Source organism: Lepidochelys kempii, chromosome 10, assembly GCF_965140285.1.
Source record: "Lepidochelys kempii isolate rLepKem1 chromosome 10, rLepKem1.hap1, whole genome shotgun sequence".
NCBI classification, from domain to species: Eukaryota; Metazoa; Chordata; order Testudines; family Cheloniidae; genus Lepidochelys; species Lepidochelys kempii.
In genome coordinates this window covers 16,251,239-16,273,142 of record NC_136389.1, presented here as the reverse complement: position 1 = coordinate 16,273,142, position 21,904 = coordinate 16,251,239, and the positions used below count along the sequence as shown (strand labels likewise).

The following is a 21,904-nucleotide window of genomic DNA, read 5'->3' as shown; positions in this document are numbered from 1 at the left end:
GGTCATGAGCGGTCAGGCTCCACCCCAAACCCTGCTTTGCTTCCAGCATTTATAGTGGTGTTAAATATATAAAAAGTGTTTTCAATTTATAGAAGGGTCACCTGCCCAGCCACCCAGAGCATGGCACAGTATACTGAGCCTGAGGGGGAAAAGCAGGGGAGGGGCCAGGTAGGAGGGTCCCACAGGCTGTAGTTTGCCCACCTCTGTTTTAAATGCAAGATAAGTATGATACAGTGTTGGCTGACTCTTAAAAGCCCCTCCCCCTCAGTCTCACTGGTGTGTTGTCTATAATGTCATATCAGCTGTAATTAAGAAAATTAAGTATATAAAGTAGGAGTGATTAGCAGACAGGAATAGAGGAAGAACTGAAAGTTGTTGCAACAAGGTAAATGAAGAGCAAAGAAAGGAAATGGGAGATACTGGGAGGACTGTTTGTGACCACTGCTAAGTGATGCTGAATGTGACTAAACAAAGAATGATAAAAGCTATTCTTGATTTTTGTGCAGGCTCCCCATTAATGGTGAGATGCACTGTTTCAAGAAAGGGGGGAGGTAGTCCTAGAGTTATACTCCAGCCTACAATTAAACTGAAATTCAAGCATCTCCACAAAGGAGTCTGAAAGCATGGTTCAGGGGAAAAGATGGTTGTCCTATTTAAGTCCCAGTTTTCAAATCACTGAAGCATTAAATTGCCACCACTGGGAGCTAGAGACAGTAGTAGCTAGTTAGTTTTTTTATCACATCTGAAACAGGGATCAAAGCAAGGTAAGAAGAATACAATTTTATTTGAAGGACCAAATTATGGCATCCTACAACATGCAAGGAAAACTGTCAAGGCCAGCAAACTTCTCTCAGCACCATTATTGGGCTAGTGACCAGAGAAGTAGTGTTTTTTTTAAAAATCCCTAACCCCATGACATCTAGCAACCTGTAATTCATTTGTTTTGAAGAGCATGTACTTACATATTACTGAAAGACAGCCAGTTCCAAACCACTACCCCTCTGCTATAAATAGCAAGCACACACGCTTTGCAATAAAGATTTAAGAACATTTAGACAAAAATTCAAGCATTACCAATGACATGATTCAAGAATTTATTAAGTCATACATGCAAAACATACTGCTAACTGCATTAGCAAAAGATCAATGGAAAAACTTCACAATTTTGCAACTTGATTTTTAAATTTTGCTCTAGTGGTTGAAAGGGTATAGTTCAACATTGTATTCTTGCCAGTTTAGGATGTACAGAACATTGTTAGCACTAAGTTACAGAACTTCACAGACCCAAGTTATCATTACCAGATAAATCATTGTGATGCACATGTAGGTGAGCTAAAGGACAATTGTCAGCATTAGTCATGTTAGTGTTGGGGTACCTGGCAAAGTAATGTTTGAGAAGGTTCAGAGCTTAAGGAGGTCAAAAGTATAAAAATTACTAAAACTTGTAAAGCTGTTTCACATGATTTTTACACCTAATGACTAGAAGACTAAAGAAAGCTCCTCAGAAAGCACGTAACTTACTGGATCAGAAGTAACAGGAAAATAAGGATATGCGTAAACTTTCTAATCTACAAAAAGCACAAAATGCTAATATATCAGAAAGGTTTTAAAATACAAGTTATATTGCTCAAGAAGAAGAAATTCTACAAGAAAAGAATTTACTAAATATAACATCTGTGGGAATGGACCAGTTCAAAGTTGTTTAAAAGTTGTGCCCTACTTGAAAATTAATTCAAAAAAAACCTACCTATAAACACCAACCACTTTTTCACCTACTGCATATTTGTGACAAGTTAATTTTACTGTTACAGATTTTACCTGTGACAAAAATCTATTCAGCTTAACCACTCAGTTGACAATGTAGTGTAAATTGGTCTGTACAGTGTCAAAATACTGTCTGGCAATATCACTTGATCAAACCAGATGTGTTTCACCTACCCATCACAATACAATGCTGTCAAGAGGAGTACATATACTTCAGTAAGAATATTTATTTTTAATCACAGCAGCAAGAACTACATTGTAACCGAGCCCTTACCAGGGATAAAGCATTTTTTACTGTGACTAAGGTTGTCAGTCATATAGTCAATTACCTTAATCATTTAGGTTGGATATACAATGCTATGCAACAACCACAGGTTGAGAAAATGTTTACATTAGACTGCAACATTTTCCTAAGGATACTGTACTGTTACATAGTTGTGAAAAACTAGAGTGTTTTGCATTTCCTACAGACATTAGAGTTTTCTTAAAGACAAGAGTCTTAAAAATAGTTTAGGGCTTAGTGCTCATAGCACAACAACACAACTTAATTCAGCAGATAGTTTGGCAACACTTGATTAATCTGAGCAAGAATAGGACTTTAAAAATAAGGCTTTACATAGGTTTATCATTTTTTAGGATTTCACTTGTAGTAGAATTTGAAAAGCAGTTCTCATACTTTAAACAAATGAAACCATGAAATTGTTGATTGGTTCAAAAATTTTATGGAAGAGAACTAATTTATAACAGAAAAACTTGGCATTGAATGTGAATGCTCCCTTGTTCTGAGCAAAGCACACTAGGTTCGGAGTGGGGGTGGGGCAGGGTAACATTTACAGCAGACGACATTTTCTCTTCCTCTTCTTTACAGGAGGGGGGCAGAGAACTGCTCGAATAGCTTCATCGAATACTGTCTTGAGGCCTCGCTGTGTAAGTGCTGAGCATTCTAGGTATTTCACTGCACCTGCAGAAAGCCAGAAGGTTTGAAGTTACAAAACAATTCTCTACATTGTGCCAAAGACACCCTTGTTTCTGTTTTTGGCAGTCGGTCAGTTAAAAGTATCTCCTCTTAAAATTAAAGTCTCCTCCTATACAATGAATTTCAGGTAGAGTCAATGTAATTCAGTAAAAATCATACCAATCTCTTTTGCCATGGCAAGGCCTTGCGGATAGGTGATTGGAGTCAATTTCTTTTCCTTCAGCTTTTCAATAGTGTCTTTATCATCTCTAAGATCAAGTTTGGTACCCACTAGAATGATGGGAGTGTTAGGGCAATGGTGTCGCACCTCAGGATACCACTGCAAAAAAAGGATGCAAGTTTGTACTTGTCTAGCAACTGTCATAAGACCCACAGAGTACTTTACAAATCATTAAAGACTCACAACATTCCAGTAAGGTAGGTAGAAATGTGGGGCAAAGAAATTAAAGATGAGATTCCCCCAAAATATGCCTTCTCTAACCACAAGACAAGTGACAGTCACTCTGTCCAGACCAATGGTTCTCAACTTATTACCTGGGACCCCGGGCTCACCCATGGCCTTTAGCACACAGCTGAGCTGGGCCGCAGCTGTGTGCTAATTGGGCCTCATGCAGCCAGCTGGTCCAGACAGTAGTCAATACTCAGTGGAAATGCCCTTTGTTCACTGGTTTGACAGGAGTATGGAAACTTTTCGGGCAATTTAACAGTTAGCAGAAAAATTTCAGTTAAAGTTCAGCTGGGCTCAGAAGTGTAATCACAAGCAGAGATACCCCAGAATAGGTGGGTGGGTGGAAGAAATACCCTCCCATGTCTTTCAATAAACTGTAAATTGTAAAATCAATACGTGCCCAAATTGAAATATATCCCCTTGTTCAAGATTCATTGAATATTAAGCATAACAAAGATAAAGGGGATCACCCCAAGGCAGCTACATTTTGGCTTTGTGAACCTGAGCCAACAAGCATGGCATCCAGCATTTAACATCAGAGAGAGACTTAACTCCTTTCTTATCCAGGACAGTTGACTTCTGCAGGCTGAAAAATCCTGTTGTGGCTTTGCAAAACAAGGAGAAGAGAATACATTCACGATAATAGACCATCTGCGACAGCTCTCCATCATGCAGAATGGATCATTTCTCCTTGCCAATGGAAATGTGACAGGACTAAAATAAGGTTCTGAATGCCAGCTGATTTTCTGGTTAGTCAGCAGGCAAAGTGCAGAGCCTAGATCAAGTCTTCAATGGCCACCAAAATTTGCCCCTTTTGCCTATGCACTTTTCCAAATTCTTTGCTATCAGATGTGCCTTTAAGAGCTCCCTATACCACCTGATATCTTAAAACAGGTTTATAAGATTCGTGTATTCCATTTAACCGACTTACATTTTATCATTTTCCTAACTATCTGTTTTGTCAATTACTTTTTTCCTTACCATCTCACATCAAAGAAAAAGATTCTAGTTTGAACTGTAGCAGGTGCACTGCACTGCTAAAAGGAACTTTTAAGATTAAGCAACTGACATGGCCGAAAGCAGCAAAATTCTGGATTTCTCCTTTACAGGTAAAGTAGCATTGTTTAATCAGAGAGACAAGGTGGGCAAGGTAATATCTTTTATTGGACCAGCTTCTGTTGGTGAAGGAGACAAGCTTTTGAGCTGCATAGAGCTCTTCTTCAGGTCATAAACTTGCAGAGACCTGAAGAGGAAGGAGCTCTGTGCAGCTCAAAAGCTTGTCTCCTTCACCAACAGAAGCTGGTCCAATAAAAGATATTACCTCGCCCACCTTGTGTCTCTAATATACTGGGACCTACACGGCTACAACACTGCAAACATTGTCAGTCATGTAATTTAAATGACACCTGCTAAACTCCAACATTACTGATGTCTTCACACAAGAATTTCATAGAACATGTGAACCCAGTTTTTCCTTTAATTCCTACTGTAAAGCAAAGGATACAGGCTGTGCCCTAAGAAACAGTACAGTGATTAGTCTCTCCAAGGAAAGAAGGGGACACTAGCCTACACTTACCTTAGCACGAACATTTTCAAAGGATGCGGGACTCACAAGGGAAAAGCAAATTAAGAAGACATCCTACAAAACAAATGTTGAGTTAGCCCAGTACAGTAACCACTGGAGAACAAACGGTATCTTCTTTAATATAAAATAGGTTTCTATTCAGCTACTGCAGGCATCTAGTCAGTAACTGCTAGAATAGTTGTGCTAGCAGTATGTTAGCATTTCAAAATTTTACTCCCAGCACCTCAACTCTAGCTAAGCTATTCAGATACTGAAAAAATAGTAGAACCCTGGAGGAGCCCATCACATTTTGATGAAAGGAGAAATAGAATTTTGTGGATAACAGTAAGAGAAGAGTCACTAGAATTGCAGTCTCCTGTCTCCCTTTCAGCTTAGACACAATGAAAGGCCAAGTGATTTAAGATTTAAATAACATCCTGCACTAATGTGCTAGGTGGGTCCTAAGTGTTACTGCTCCATTACTTCTGAAAGCAAAATCATACCAGTTCAGAAGAGATTTTCTGGTCTGAGGGAATGGGTGCAACGTGGAGTATGGCTCTGACAAATCACGTCAGCTGGCCAGCTTTAAATGACTACTTTATGTAAAATATCCTTAAACCATTTAAGACGACATTTTCTTGCATCCAGTACACAATTTGCAGATTATTACTGTTGTGCACAGATTAAATGAATCCTGTGTGAGTTCTGAATCTATTATATAGAATGTTAATATGAAACACTGTAGGGTTTCCCTCCTCCCTCCCAGCTAGGATCAGGCATGTAAAAAAATTCAGAGTGCAAACCAATCTTACTAGCCTACTCCATTCCTTAGTGATTGGACCAGAGAAGAAAGACCTTTTAAAAAGTCATCCCCTTGCCTTTCAGTTGAGGGAGGGATGAATTTTATTGCAAGGAAGAGACTGAGTGGAAAAAAAAAATCATTGAGGGAAAGATAGAAGAGATGGGAAATAATAAGATTAATGTGCAAATGCAACAAAATACAAATGTCAAAGGCTTCATATCCTGATTGCTTCTAACCTATTTTGAGAAAGTGTTTAAATTTGGTTAACTAGAAGATTCATTTCTAAATCTGGTCATCTGAAGATTACTGCAATCTTCCTACATAAATCTTACACCTGAACAAAGTATTACTCAAAGCTCCAGCTTTCCTTGACCCACTTTTCATATTGGAGTAAATACAAATAAACACACAAGTTTATTAAGGAATCAAAGGCATTTCAGAATGTTAGTTGATTGTACGGCATTTCAAGGCTTTCTGTTAGGTTTGTTTCTGACATCTGCACTGCTAAGCACTTGCAACCCAGTCCTTCATGCATCACCCCAGCAAGTTTCCCCAGCCATGACACCAGAAGAAGAAAGATGGGCAATATCACATAATATGATACTATGGCCACTACTTAATTTTTCCAGTTCTGCAAGTTTATGGCAAATCTCTAGTTCTGCATGTTGTGCAGCTTCACTTCACCCCTTTACTAATTCCAGGTAATCAAAATGTTTGCGTGTACAGGAAGTTCTATGGGTTAAAAAGTTCTATGGGTTATTTGCAACTTTCAGGTTACCCTTCTGTATTAAAAATCTAATCCAAAACACAGGAGGAAAACACATTTTAACTTTAAGAAAAACTTTACTCTTTAGAAAAGCATTGATTTAAAGAGGTATGATAGTAGTGAGTGCTCAGACCTCTAAAGTAATAATAGTGTCCCAAGAGTTAAACTTTAAGTACAAGGGAACAACTATTGTTTAATAAAATAGGGGCCAATTTATCACTGTATTATTGTGAGAAAAACAAGGCAACAGAACTTGGAACTTAAGTTTATTGAAAGTTTTACATACGGCAATAGGTTGATCTTTCAGACTGGAAGTTAAATTGTTATCATTGGTTCCTCCAACCTAACAACAGTATAAGACAAATTAAGTTTAGGAGTAACTTTAATGTAAAAAGTTTGCTATTACCTGACCATTTCTTCTCAGCATTACTATTCTCACCAATCCTCACAACACAGCTTTCCCTCTCAAAAGGCTATCTTCCTTGGAAGTCACCAGACATCTAGAAAAACCCACTAGAACTATTTCTTCTAAAGCTGTAGATTTAGCTGCCTATATTGATAAAGATGACTAGGAACAGCAAACACTGCTAAGCATGCTCATCTCTTTTAAAAAAAAAAGTTAAACCACACTCGAGTGGACAAGAGTCACACAGTAAAAAATTAGATAAGAAGTTTTCCTCTCATTCATGTGTCACGTTTACCAATCCTCAAAGATTTTCCATACAGTGAGAACAGAATACACTAAAGAAGTGAAGTTTAAAGTGTGAATTGCAAAGCCATGTGAGAAGGAAGTTATTACTACATCAACTTGGGTGCAGAACAAATATCAACTTCTAACACCAGGTCTTTATCAACTCACATTTCTTTATTTACTATAACTGATCTGTTGATTGAGTGCCCAGCAGGTTGAACAAACATTTTGTCCCCCTGTACATAGGTTTGGCACATGACAGTTCAATACACTTTAAAGTTCTACCTTTTCTCACAATTTGGTGGGTTCCCAATGAGCCATTCTTCACCCTGTGATGCCTTTTAGAATAGTGGTTCTCAACCTTTCCAGACTACAGTATCCCTTTCAGGAGTCTGATTTGTCTTGTGTACCCCAAGTTTCACCTCACTTAAAAACTACTTGTTTACAAAATCAGACAAAAGCGTTACAGCACGCTATTACTGAAAAATTGCTGACTTTCTCATTTTTACCATACAATTATAAAATAAATCAATTGGAATATAAATATTGTACTTACATTTCAGTGAGCAGTATAAATTAATCATTGTCCGTATGAAATTTTAGTTTGTACTGACCTCGCTAGTGTTTTTTATGTAGCCTGTTGTAAAACTAGGTGAGTAAATCTAGATGAGTTGATGTACATCCTGGAAGATCTCTGTGTACCACTAGTGGTACATGTACCCCTGGTTGAGAACCACCATGTTAGAAGAAAAGAGATGTTGTTAAGGTGCTGAGAGTCTCCTAAACAAGCCTGGGAGTTTCCTTTGTTTTAAATATCCCACTACTGCTCCTGCATACGAGAGAGTGCAGAGATAACTGCTGGATTTTCTTCCTCGCAGAAGCAGAGATCTCTGGAAGTTTTGTAGGGACCACCTATAGTTGACAGGTTTTTATCAGTCTCTGGTCTCATGGTTGAGAAGAAAGCCTTATTGTGAGGACTAGTGACCATAGCGTATGAATGAAAACTGAATTAAGACGAATGAACTACAAAAATTTAAGTTAGAGTTCACTGAGTGAAATCCATCTTATTCCACAGAGAAATGAAATTATATAAGAAATGAAGTAGTTTTGCATTTTAATATTTGAGAACATGAAATATAGTTTCAGACCATTTATAATGGCTAGTAATTACTATGAGAAAGCTGCAATAACTCTAAGTTTACCACTTTCTTCTAGCTGAAGGACAGTTCTATCAGATAAAGTCTAGCTCAAAAGAAGACCACTGAGTTTGACAGAAAATAGCTTTAGGAAACTAGTATCTAAAGAGATTAGCTGAGCTGTGGTGGCAGCTGCACTTGAGAGACTAGAGCAGACTACGTCATAAATATCTATGAATCTATGAATCTTCCATATACAGAAGGAACAAGGCACGGTCTATGCAGGTTCAGGATTTAACTAGTTACAAGCAACAAAACACAAATACATTTCTCCTGATGTTATCATCGAAATTACAAGTGTATCATAAATACTCTTGGCCTGAAATAATTTAAGAGCTCTAACATACCCCATGTCAACCCCAAGAAAAGAGAGTGTGGCTCTTTCACATTTAATACCAAATCAAATGAAGCTGAATGACATCAAGTGCTTAGCAATGAGTGTCAGACTGGAGCCAAACAGCATGCCCAAAAACCAGATCTTGCTTTTGGCAGGGACTCTAACCTTAATCAACAGACTTTCTATTAAGACTACTCAATTCATCAAAATTTATTTTTCAATTAAATATTCTAGTCAATTGTGGGTCTCCAATTGCACATAAAGCCAGCATGCCTCAGTGTATGAAAAATAAGTGCGTGTGTGTGTGAAGGTTTCGACATCTCTTCAATTGCAGACAGATACAAGACCCAAGTATTATGGCTGCAGCATTCAGATGGAACTCGCCAGAGTTCAATTTTACCATTAAATTTGATATCTTAATATGATGAAGTGTTAAAAATCTTAGCATGATTCAAGAAAGAAGCAATCAGACATTTATAGGGCTATTTAGGCTATATACATGCTTTCAAATATCTCATAGTATAAGTCTTACTGTTTGTGGATAGGATAATGGACGTAATCGGTCATAGTCTTCTTGTCCAGCTGTATCCCACAAACCTAGGTTGACTGGTTTTCCATCAACCATTACATTAGCAGAGTAGTTGTCAAAGCTACAGAATTAAAAAAAAGATTAGTTCAAGTCTTTTCTGTGAATAATAGCAAGCCAATAAATTTATCTTTTACAGTAATCTACAAAGGCTAAGATCTTCTGTAAAATCCTAGTCACAAAGATTACAGATGGAAAAAGTCAAACTCTAATCCATCTATCTCCACCATCAAATGTAGTCCCAGTATAAATTGATTAGTGGGCATAGTGGAAGTGAGCTGATAAAAATGTACAATAAATAAATACTACATGGATACCACCACATATCACAGACACCAAATATAAAAGTAAACCCAAGAAGCCAAAAATACTCTTAAATAAATCTAGATGCTGAGTTAAGCTTTTATTAAGAGAAAACTAAATGGTGATGTTTTCAACTGATGTACACAATTAAAAACCACCACCACTAACAGTGGCTAGTATACAGACTGACATAAATTAGTTCATAAGGTTTTATTGATATACTTACACAGTGGGTATGTATTCTCCAGGAAATGCATTGGTTGTGTAACTGATGAGTAGACATGTTTTACCTACAGCACTGTAAAAGAGAAAGTATATTCATGGTTAAGTGCTCTCTCTTATATGCAAGGGAGAATAAACAGCCCTTCAACAGAAACCATTTCATTTTGCCATTTGAAGTGAGATTAAGCTGAAACTTGAATTGTCAGTGCTCAAAGTTCTGTGACTGTAGCTTTCCAATAGTAAACACATCAGTCAGAAGATAAACTTAAGCTTCAGTGGCAGACAGAGCCAAATAATGTAAGATCTCCTAAAATATGAAGGGTCAATAAAAAGTTACCAGACTTTGTTTGGATTTTAGCTACAAAAAAAGTCATATGTCTTAACCAGAAAACCAATTTCTGCTGTCAAATGACCAATTTAACTCCCTGAACAGTACTGATATACCTATCATTAGCACAAGTTCTTGAAATTTATAAAACTGAAAGGAATATCTCCCCCCACCCTTAATTCAACTTAAAGTTGTTATTCCTTTTACAAGACTCAACTTTATTTTCCTTACACCAGTTAACTTTTAAGAAACTATTGCCAATTTCTTCTCAAAATGCCACATTATAGGGGTTGAGGAAACAGGAGTAGCAGTCCTCACCAACATCTGCTAAAATGGCAGAATGAGATCCTGTATGCATTATCACTTCCTTAGAAACCCACAGACATATCATGGAAAACTCATGTAGAGCTAATTCTATCCTAACATTAAATCCAACTTATGCAAAGATTCTCCCACAAAAAAACCCAAACTCCTCCAGATAATTGGGGAGAAAGCCTATGTTCTGGATTTCTTTGAAGACCTGATAGCCAGCTCCCTTCTCCCCAGCGTTACCTAAACTCAAATATTAAGGCAGGTAGCTTTGTTACCTTTGGTAACAGGTTCAATTAACAAGGGTTGGGATAATTAAGGTTTGACTACATAACTTTTTTTTGAGAGAGAGAAACAGACTAAAATTTCATAAAAATTAGGTTTCTAATGCTTAAGAGTTCATCTGGTCCTGATACTTGTTCCTCATTTGAAGAGTATCCTCCTTTGATATTATAACATTTTCCAGAGGATCACTTCTGCAATTATTAGCTGCTGCAAAGAAGATAATGTCATCAAGGGATTATGTTCTTCCTGATGCTTACTCCTCACTTGAACAGATGAACTTCTATTCAAAAGGCAAAGTATTTTCAGGCAGATGTTTTATCACCAAATACTGATTGTCCAAAATATATGCATCAGCAGCATTTTAATCCTTGCTGTACTTACAAGTATAACCTTCCATTACGCTATGACTCATGCAACTCTTATACTCTCTCTCTCTCTCACATGGTTAAGAAACTCATTGAAGTCAGGTTATCTGCTGTGAAGTCTTACCTTAGTACTTAGTTGTTACACAAAGAAATCCTAGCAACTAATCAAATGTCCTTTAGCTTTTGCATGAGGAAAAATATTACTGCAAGGCTTACAAAAGGATTTTTGTCAAGGGCTTTAATATACATAGGCTTTCTGGCGTTAAAACATTATGAGTTAACACCTGTGGCAGTTTTATCGTATTTACTATCACCACAATGACTACATATTTTGTCTGGTTTGTGAAAGCATCTAGTTACTTTAATGTGGATTTCCTCTTTCCTTTCCAAAGGTAAAAAGACCTTGTTTGATATTTTTATAATCTTTGCAACAGCCAATACCTACTAATCATCTCTAGTGATTCAACAATGAAAGCAGGTTAGGTGGACCCTGTGCTCTGTCAGAGCTACAAGTTACTCTGTACATTGAAACTCTGCCTGCAACAGGTTCCTCCAATACACTTTCTTAATCAATTCAACAATACTTTGTTTGCTTGACAAGCTATTCAATTGTTCTTAATGACCGATAAAACTAGACTCTTAAGCAAGGCCGTTGTGATCTGCCCATGCTAGTGCCTATCTGGGAATCTATCCCACATGTCCATATGTAATTCTTAACTGTTTCTGACTCAGGGCTTGTCTACACTGGCAATTTACAGCACTGCAACTTTCTTGTTCAGGGGTGTGAAAAGACTGCCCCCCAAGCACAGCAAGTTTCAGCACTGGCAGCTGCGCCCCTCGTAACCACACAAACCATGTTAAAGTGCTGCCACAGCAGCGCTTTACCATTGCCAGTGTAGACGAGCCCTCAGTGGCGGGCTGGCACACAGCATAATGCTCAATATGCTGTAGCTTTTTGTCCCACCTAATGAAGTTTTTTCTCATCACTCAAGATATAAACTCTTATAATTTGATTATATAAATTGTTCACACTAATTTTGAAGCAGTAAGGAAAGTCTAAATTTCAACTCTCTTCTGTTATATTAGCTGCAATTTCCTCCTGAAATTTGCACCGTATTTTGTGCTCAGATACACCTCTAATTTATGGCATTAAATTCTGTACTTAGTAAGCCTCAGTTTTGCATATTTTACTGTAGTAGATGTCTTTCTGGTGGCTTTAAGATGTATGCAAAAAAGTGGCCTAGCAAATTCTCAATCAGGAACACATGGGAAACTGGGATTTGCTTCAGGATCTGTAAGTTAATGAGATTGGACCAGGGATGGATGATCCCTGGGCAGCCAGTAAATGCTTACTTCAAGGATTCACTCCAGTGGCATATTGAAATGAAGCAGAAACAGCTGCAGTTTATCATTATGAAAAAAGAGGCAGTAAAGTTGCACCTTCATGGCAGTCCTAAAAGTTTAGCATTCCCAGCATATAACAGAGAAATGACGAGGTGTATTTAAATAAAAGGAAAGAGGAGTAAAGTCTAGTCAGTCGAGCTCAGGACTAGGAGCCAGAGTCTCCCAAATTCTAATCCCAGCTGTAAAACAGTGCCCTTGAGCAAATCACAGACCCTTTTGCAGTTTTCCCAACCTGTGAAATAGGGATAATTACTTACCTCACAGGGTTGTTATGAGGAATAATGTTTGCAAAGTGATTTTAAGGTGAACATCACTCTAAATATTATAAATCTTTCTACACAAATTGGGAGTTTCCAGGAGTCTTGAAGTAAACCAGCATTCTCTGAAAACAGGAGCCTGTTGTATTGTTTTAATATCATTAAACCAATTGAGTATTCTTAGACTTCATACCTGTAAGAGTCTGAGTCCAGGATATTAACACTTCCAAAAGGGAAATTGTAAAGAGTATGTATGGACCTAGGCCTTCCAGAGTGCCACAGAATAGGAATAGAATAGGTCCAGATTATAAATAAGTCATCAAAGCTTTAAACCTTAGAAGTTCTGGAGCACCAAAGTCCCATATTCTATGGGAGGCTTCTTTAGGACCTGGAGGCAATACTGTTAAGATTCCGGAGCATGTTTCACCTGATGCCCCATTCTCAATAGGTCCCATAAGACATCAATAAGTATAAACAATTTGAATATAAAATTTAAGACCACTGGTTTGATAGGTATTGAAAAGTAAGAATATTCCACTCATTATTTGCAACAGTGAATGAAGAGCAATTTTCGGCCCTCACGTCTTCCTTTCCAGCTCACTGTGCAGTGGGAATAGTGAGTCTGCTGTGGGTTATTCAGAGCATCCCAGGAAGGTGGTGGTGAAAGATTTCATTCCAGGCTTAAAAGAATTAAAAGAACTGCCTGGTGCTACAAAGCCACACAACAATCAGGCTAAGTCATTAAATCAACAAGAAAAAACAAGTTCAAAAGCCCTGTGTTTCAGACTTGTTCTATTCTAGGTTTCCTGCATCTCTAGCCTCTTGGCTCTCTGCCCTATGAATCAGATGTGTATGGTTACCAACTCAGAAATAAAACTTTAATGCCTACCTTTGCTATGGTAACCTACATTACATTTATTCCTCATCTCCTGTTTCAATATTATGTTAATACACTTCATTTGAAAAGTGCTTAGAGTCTGAATGAAGGCAACTCTTCTAGGGAAGAGCTGTAATCATATAGTGAGTGGAAATCCCTTACACACAGAAACTTTAGATTAAGATGCATTAATAGAATGACTAATCGGGGGGAAATGACTAATCTGAAAATGGTCAACAAAATTTCTAGCAACTATTTAACCATGGCTTTCCAATCCTATCAACGGTAGTTAGTAGCATCAGGCTGTAATAGGAAATATAGTCTGTAAATCATGGAAAGTTTTAAAATTAATTTGAGAGAATACAGGCAGACAGGAGACTGCATAATTCTGGTTTCACTGTGTTCCACAGAGCATATTACCCCAAGTTTCCCAAGACTGCACTGAACCCCTATTTGCTTCCAGGTGCAATTCAAGGTGTTGACTGATCTATAAAACTTTACATGGTTTGGATCCTGGAAACCCAAGAATATCTACACTAGCAATTTTTGGGAAGTCTTGCACAACACTAGATTTGGTTTGAGCAGGGTTAGATGGCACTGTGGTGAAAATGCTGGCAGACAGTCTACATTAATATTCCCTCCAATTTTAACACCACTGGATCTGCGTAGGCAGTAGTATGACAACTGGAGATTTTCCAAAATTTTACAGTTGAGAACACGGCGCTTGTTTGCAACAATGGCAATGGAGGCCAATTGAGGCACTTGGGTTAACAGTTTCCTTAACTTAGATGTCCAAGAATTGGTAGAATCCTCCTGGAAAGGCTTTTTCCCTGTGGAATGTATTTCTCCCACTAGTCCACCTGAACCAGAGTATGGACCTTCAGTACACAGTGTAAGGCCCATCTCTTCTCTCCTCTCAGAATTCATATAATTTAAATAGTAGATGAAACTCTTCTAGCATTGACACTGGTCAAAAAGCTGTGTACTTGTTTTGTGAGTTTAACACTACTCAGAGCCGAGAGGCTCTGTGATGGGAGCTTTTATTTGAAATAATCAAATATCTTATTCTACCAGTTCTGAGAACTAAATCCTAAATTTCGTTCCCAAAAGGCACTATTCTAGATGAACCAGAATTCTACCCAGTTTTAATTTTTAAATTCAGAAGCGTGTTGTAACAGCAGCTCCCCAAATTCCAACCCCCAATAGCCTCTCTAGCGGCCCCAAAGTTGACAGACAGACTGCTATGGGAAAGGTTGAAGTGTTCAGCAAAATGAAAATTAAAGAACCACCATACTACAGGAATGCTTCACTACTGGAAACAATTTGGAATATTTGCACTGAACTAGAACAAGCCAATTGTCTTTGTTTTAAAGGGATATTGCCAAGTTAATATTTTTTTAAATTTCCTTTGTTCTATTGATACCTTAGATCAACTGAAAGGTTTACTTCTCACTATTTATTTTGTTTACTTTCTGCACTTCATTGAGCTTGGACAATGAAGCTACAATTGGCTTTTATGCACTAGAACAATGCTGCCATACTGATATAAATCCAAGCAAAAAACTGAACCTTTTTGCAGTTAAGTTTGTACTACTTGTTTTTTAAAATCTTGTGTCTGAGAGGAATACTGTATTGTTTATTCTTACGTATAGCGCCCTAAACACTTCAGTAGGAAAAACATTTTTAAGTATATAACAAGAACTATAAGTTTGTGGTCTAATCTACCTGATATTTTACTAAATTCAAGGGTTAGTAATTTGCAAGATGAAACTCAAAGTCAACTTTCCACCCGGGAGAATTTTTTTTACAGCTAAATCTCAGAAGACAGTTTACAATAGAAAAGCTAACCATTAACTATTGAATCAAATATGTCACAGCTTTGATTTATGCTAAATATCGACTTCGAGTCAATGAAAATCTTTGTGTTAAGGAAAGCAATTTCAACTGTATTCACTAAAGGGAAGCCACTGCTTCAGTTGTAAGTATATATTAAGGATAACAAAAACCTTTACAGTACAATGAGAGGTCTGGCTATTTCTGTGGTGCCTAGTAATCAGTTTGTTTCCACTGCAGAACTGTCCCCTCTCATTAGATGAAACCGCTCAGGATTCCATAACAATAAGCAGTTGTTTAGATGCTTCAGTTAGGGAAGTATCTAAACAAGCCTGAATGAAAGCAAAATACTCTGCTAAAAATAACTGGTATCAATGCTTTTGTACCAAATTCTCATCTTCAATAAGAATTCCTTATAAAGAATATCGAAGTAAGTAGCAGAAAAGTGTTGCACATTATACAATCTTATTTCTCTGCATAATAAAATAATTCACAAAGCAACAGTTGCCATCTATCACTCCGAAACCATCTTCATTGTAAAGATGGATACAAGGCCAAAAATATGAGCGCAAAAACGTCATGTACGTAGATACTGCTGTGCTTTTCTAACCAACTGTGTGACCAATAAATATCAGTTCAAGCATAATGCTAAAGACAAACAGTTCATAAATGTTGAAATTTAGTAGTAGCAATGACACATGTACATTTATATATCCTTGTTTATTCTTTGCCAAATTCTGCTAGAAAAAACACACAAATTAATATGTATATGTAAGCAAATCAGGATCTCAGGCTTCCATATATATTTTTAAATCATTTTTAGATATTTCTTCTAGATCGGGGTGCCCAACCTGTGGCTCCATAGCCACATGCAGCTCTTCAGATATTAACGTGAGGCTCCTTGTATAGGCACCGACTCTGGGGCTGGAGCTACAGGCGCCCACTTTCCAATGTGCCAGGGGGTGCTCACTGCTCAACCCCTGGCTCTGCCCGCACTCCACCCCTTCTCACCCCCTCCCTTGAGCCGGCAGTACCCTTGTTTCTCCCCGCTGTCCCCCAGAACCTCTTGCACATCACAAAACAGCTGATCGGGAGGTGCGGGGAGGCGCTGATTGGCAGGCTGCCAATGGGTGGGAGGCACTGGGAGCCAGGGCGGGGTGGGGGGAGGAGCTGAAAGGATGCTGCTGATGTATTACTGTGGCTCTTTGGCAATGTACATTGGTAAATTCTGGCTCCTTCTCAGGCTCAGGTTGGCCACCCCTGTTCTAGATCACCTGATAAGCTGGTACTTTAAAAAAAAAGCAGCTAGTTAAATGTGAAAACACAGAATTAGGTAATGAAATATGGAAAAAATGCAACCATGGATTTAAAGAGTTATCAAAATGGGAACACACAGATCAAGACCCCATTCAGACAGCGAAGTTTCTGAAGCACCTGCATTAAGAAAGGCAAACAAATTGAATGTCAGCCCTTCGCTCAATAGCATATATAAAATTTAAGCTAATTACACCATTTTAGTTTTCAAGAAAATGAAGAGAAGAAAAATAATTCTGAAAATGGTTGCAGTGGGATTATACTTATACAGGACCACTTTTTTTCTTTTTTAGTAAGTTGTATACTTTTTGTTGAATGAGCCACCACATACAACATGGTTTCCTTCTATTCAACATTCTAAAGTGTTTTTCAAAACATGGAAAACAGCATTTAAATTTATTAGCAGCAACACTAGGTCTGGCAAAATTTGTTTAAATGCAATTTGCTATGTTAAGCTAGTGAGATTTTTATAAAAGGAAAACTTTTTCCACTGAATGCACCCGATGAAGTGAGCTGTAGCTCATGAAAGCTTATGTTCAAATAAATTGGTTAGTCTCTAAGGTGCCAAAAGTACTCCCTTTCTTTTTGCGAATACAGACTAATACGGCTGCTACTCTGAAACCTGTTTGTAAAATGTGTAATATGAACTGACTTATTTATTAACCATTCATATTCTACACAATCACAATTTAAGTATTGGTACGATTAGCTTGTAAATTAACAACACATTGTGAAGAGTTTGTATATAAATGTGTTATACTTGTTTGCTCTTTATTCATCAAATTTTAAAAGTGAATAGGAAAAAAATTGCTAAGAACATAAGAGCTGCCATCCTTGGTCAGACCAATAGTCCATCTAGTCCAGTATCCTGTCTCCAACAGTGGCAAGGACCACAGCTTCAGAGAGAATGTACAGAATAGAGCAATTCTGGAGTGATACACTCCTGTTTTCTTGCAGTCAGAGGTTAAGGGTAACTCCAAGCATGGGTTGCACCCCTGAACCATCTTGGCTCACAGCCACTGATGGACCAATCCTTCATGAATGTATCTTACTCTTTTTTGAACCCAGGTAGATTTAATTCGTTCAGAATATTTAATGGAAAAATATTCATTTTAATAAAATATTTTAGACAAAGAATTAAGATGTTGATTTAAAAATCAAAGTTACAGTACAGACCCGTTTACGCGCAGATGTCGAGAGTCACGGCGTCACGACCGTGTGTTAACGGACCGCGGGTTAAGAGGTCCATGCTGAAAAAAGCATCTGATTCGCTTAGAAAAACACACTTATTTTCTGCTCTTTCTGGCTCACTTTTTTTCTTCTCTTATGAAGTCTGTCATTCGCCGCAAATGAAATGCATTCGCGGCCGATTCATCGGCTTTCTCCAGAAATCGATACCTGCGCTATGCCATGACGCTTTTTAAAACGACTTATAAACCCCTTGCAGGCTTGGAATGATTCCATCCCAAGTTAAATTTCCAAATTTTGTCACTTGGGCTTGAAGAATTGGCCCACTTAGCGGCATTCATTTCAGCCTTTCCTGAGCAAAACACATGCACATGGCTTTGTCTATTGTGGGTTTTGCTGAATGGCGCACACGTTCTCGCTTAAGCCCCGCGGCAGAATTGACATTTTGTACAAAGCCATTCAGTTTAGATTCATTTTTTAGCCATTCTCAGAGAGTAGATTCGGCAATCCCAATATCTTCTGAAATTTTGGCCTGGGTTTCTCCGCTATTTACTCGATCTATTGCAGCTAGCTTTTCTTCTACAGTGTAGGAATGCTGACGCTTGCCCTCTGCCAAGATATTAGGCCTACGGTTAAAGTTTTCTAATGTAGTACATTTATTACTATATAATATATAGTAGTTATCTCTCTCTCTCTCAAGACTAAGCGTGCTTGATACGTCTTTACCAATATCGGTAAAGACGTACAACACATTTCTGCTCCGCGCTTCCTGTTGATTTCTAGGACAGTGAGTTAGTGAGCAAATCTGTAGTGCTACATAGAAAGTTCCTGTACCGCGTGTTAATGAGTCTTGCGTGTTAAATAGGTAGCACTGGGAGGCATGGCGCTACCGGGCATTAAGCGGATTTGTGCGTAAACGGGTCTGTACTGTAATTTACTCTTTCATTATAAAGAAAATGAGTACTTGTGGCACCTTAGAGACTAACAAATTTATTTGAGCATAAGCTTTCGTGAGCTACAGCTCACTTCAGCATCCGATGTCTCTAAGGTGCCACAAGTACTCATTTTCTTTTTGCAAATACAGACTAACATGGGTGCCACTCTGAAATCTTTCATTATATTAATTTAAGCTAAGTGAAAGAATGATCTGTTGTTACTCCTACCAGTGCCAATGAATTACAGCACTATAAGACAGGTTTCAGAGTAACAGCTCATGCTCAAATAAATTGGTTAGTCTCTAAGGTGCCACAAGCACTATAAGAGTCTGTTAAACGTGTCAATACATCATTCTTGTGTAGCACAAGCAATAAGAGCAAGGCAGGTATCTCACATGAATTTTGAAATTCAACATTTGTTAAAAGTTATTTTAAATGTTAACGAAAACTGATCATTCCCAACATGATGAAAACCACATTAAATGACACAGGGCTGAGGGTGACTTCTTCTAGCTGTACTTACGCTCCTCAGTCTATCTACACTGGGTTGCTGTGATGTCCAATTATGCTTAGACTACACTGGGATTTTTGTTTCAATGAAAAAAATCAAACTGCATAAAACAAGTCTTGTTTTCCAGCTGGCCTGTGATGCTCCATGAGCTCTGACATCTAGTAAGAAAAAAATGCTTCCAAGATGCTGGGAAGAGCTTCTCTTTATGAAGCCTATTCAACATCATTCAGCACTAAAACACACAATACACACCTTCAAACATGTTCTTTACAAAGGGAGACAGCAGCTATGCATAAACTCGGGCTCAATCCCGTTACAAATAATAACCAAAAGTTATTTCTATTATAATAGCAGGGCATGCAAAGTACCACAGGTGTAACACAGTTCTTTACAGACAATGAATATATGACATGTTGATAATTTTTTGCATTACAATAGCACCTACAGGCTTCAGTTAGGACCAGGACCCTACCTTACTAGCTACAAACATAGTAAAGTACAGTCCTTGCCCTGCAGAGATCGCAATCTACTTTCAGTTTATAATCTAAATCAGCAGTTCTCAAACTTCATCAACCTGAGGATTCCCCACTTTGATTTAAAATATTTCAGGGACCCCCAAGCCTCCCCATTCAGCCCTAGGCCCCGCCCCCCACACCATCCCTTCCCCAAGGCCTCACCCCTTCTCACCCCCTGTTCACTCCATCCCCCCTCCCTCTGTTGCTCACTCTCCCCCGCCCTCACTCACTTTCACCAGGCTGGGGCAGAGGTCTGGGGTGCAGGAGGAGGTACGGTGCGGGTGGGGGAAAGGGCTCTGGGAAGGAGTTTGAATACGGGGTCTGGGCTGGGGCAGGAGGTTGGGGTGCAGGAGGGGGTGAGGGCTCCATCTGGGAGGCGTTTATCTTGGGCAGCTCCCAAAAGCGACCAGCACATCTCTCTGACAGCAGCTCCTACTCAGAGGGGTGAGAGGGTCTCCACACACTGCCCTTGTCCACAGGCACCGCCCCTGCAGCTCCCATTGGCTGCAGTTCCCAGCCAATGAGAGCTGTGGAGTTGGTGCTCAGGGAGCACACAGAGACCCATGCTCCACCCCCCCCACCCCGGGGTCACAGGGATGTGCCAGCTGCTTCCAGCAGCGGCACAGGGCCAGGGCAGGTAGGGAGCCTGGCTTAGCTCTGTTGCACCCCTGGACTTTTAGCACCTAAAATCTCCCCATTTGGCTTCAATAGCCTCTGTGAGAACAGTACCTTTACTATATAACTTTAAAGTAGGAAAGAACTGTTCATACATGTAATAACTAATTAGGGAGTAGAGAAAACAGTTGTGTCCACTGCTAAACTAATTGTGGTTTAGAAGCAGTCAGAAATAAGGGAATAGCCCTACAATAACTTGGGGAAGTGGCCACCTCTTTGACAGCATCAAACTGGAGTGCACACCCTCGCACACTAACATATAGGGAAGGCCACTATTTTTGTAAGCATGAATACTGTGTATCAAGTCACCACCCAATCATCCACCTTTGGGATACCTGTCCGTTCACCACATAAACCCAGAGTTCTAGAGCACCCACCATTCACCAACATCCACATGGGAGCCTTGAATACCCTAATTTCCTAGCAATACCAAAGCCGTCCCCTTATCCCATATCTCCCACCCCCCATTTGTCAATAGGAATGGGAGGACCACTACCCCTTCACACATACCATCCCCTGGTGGGTCTCCTTCTACACCAATACAGATCTCCCAACATGCACCCACAACCCTGAAATAACCTGCCGCGGCCAACACTCATACAGAGTACCCCACTCACACAATTTGGGGGGGGGGGGGCTTTGTATCAATGTCATCCAGCACTAGCGTGGGGATCCATCAATTTCTTGCATATTTATTTACAACACCACCTACCTCACAATACCCTGTACACGATGCCCTTCCCACCAGGGAGCCCTGAGGAATTGGGCTGGGTGTGGAAAGTTTGGGGGGGGGAAGAGTAGTGGGCCCCCATGGAGCGGGTGGAACGAGGCCCGCCCCGGCCACCCCTCAGGGGGAACAGGGCCCCAGGAGTGTGGGGGAGGAAAAGAGGGCCCCGCCCCGGCCACCCCACGGGGAAGACGGACCCCCAAGGACCGGGTGGGAGGAAAGAGGGCCCCGCCCCGGCCACCCCACGGGTGGGGACCCCTGGGCACGGGGGAGAGGAGAGAGGCCCGCCCCGGCCACCCCACGCGGAAAGACCCCCGGGGAGCGGAGGGTGTGGTCAGGTCCCAGCCGGGGAAGGAGTAGCAGCGCTCTGGGCTTACCCGTCTCCCACCACCACACACTTGATGGCCTGCATCGGGGCTGCTACGGGGCCGAGTCTCTGCGGCTCCTGCTGCTACCTTGGCGGGAAGGTCCGTGAGGCTAAGGGCCCGCGGGTCCGCACCGGCGTCCGGCCGCCTCCGCCCTCAGTGCCTGGAAGCGGGGACGAGGCAGCGGCCACCACCCAAGGCGGGGAGAGCAGAGCGCTGCAAGGAAACAGGAAGCTCCCGCTCTGCTCACATCCGCCTTGCCGCGCTCGGCACCAGCTGCCCCGCCTTCGGAACCGCTCGACTACCCCCGCCCTGTCCGCGACGCGGCTTCGGAACCATTCGGAAAAGCTCGGGGTCTCTC

The 21,904-nt window shown here is 40.0% G+C and overlaps 1 protein-coding gene across 3 annotated transcripts; it reads right to left on the bottom strand.

Annotated features, from left to right (window-relative positions):
- Positions 1-1,080: 1,080 nt before the first annotated feature.
- Positions 1,081-21,826, bottom strand: RAC1 (Rac family small GTPase 1). 3 transcript variants are annotated; one of them, XM_073362176.2, is made up of 7 exons: positions 21,556-21,826; positions 9,660-9,731; positions 9,077-9,194; positions 6,607-6,663; positions 4,765-4,827; positions 2,900-3,059; positions 1,081-2,725 (listed from the first exon to the last, which is right to left on the bottom strand). In XM_073362176.2, the coding sequence occupies exons 1-7, from the start codon at positions 21,588-21,590 to the stop codon at positions 2,595-2,597; spliced, it is 636 nt and encodes a 211-aa protein (XP_073218277.1). In that variant the 5' UTR covers positions 21,591-21,826; the 3' UTR covers positions 1,081-2,594. The 3 variants fall into 3 exon arrangements, with proteins under 3 accessions (XP_073218277.1, XP_073218278.1, XP_073218279.1); XM_073362177.2 differs by lacking the exon at positions 6,607-6,663 and having other exon boundaries at positions 21,556-21,824; XM_073362178.2 differs by lacking the exons at positions 4,765-4,827; positions 6,607-6,663.
- Between the last annotated feature and the right edge of the window lie 78 nt (positions 21,827-21,904).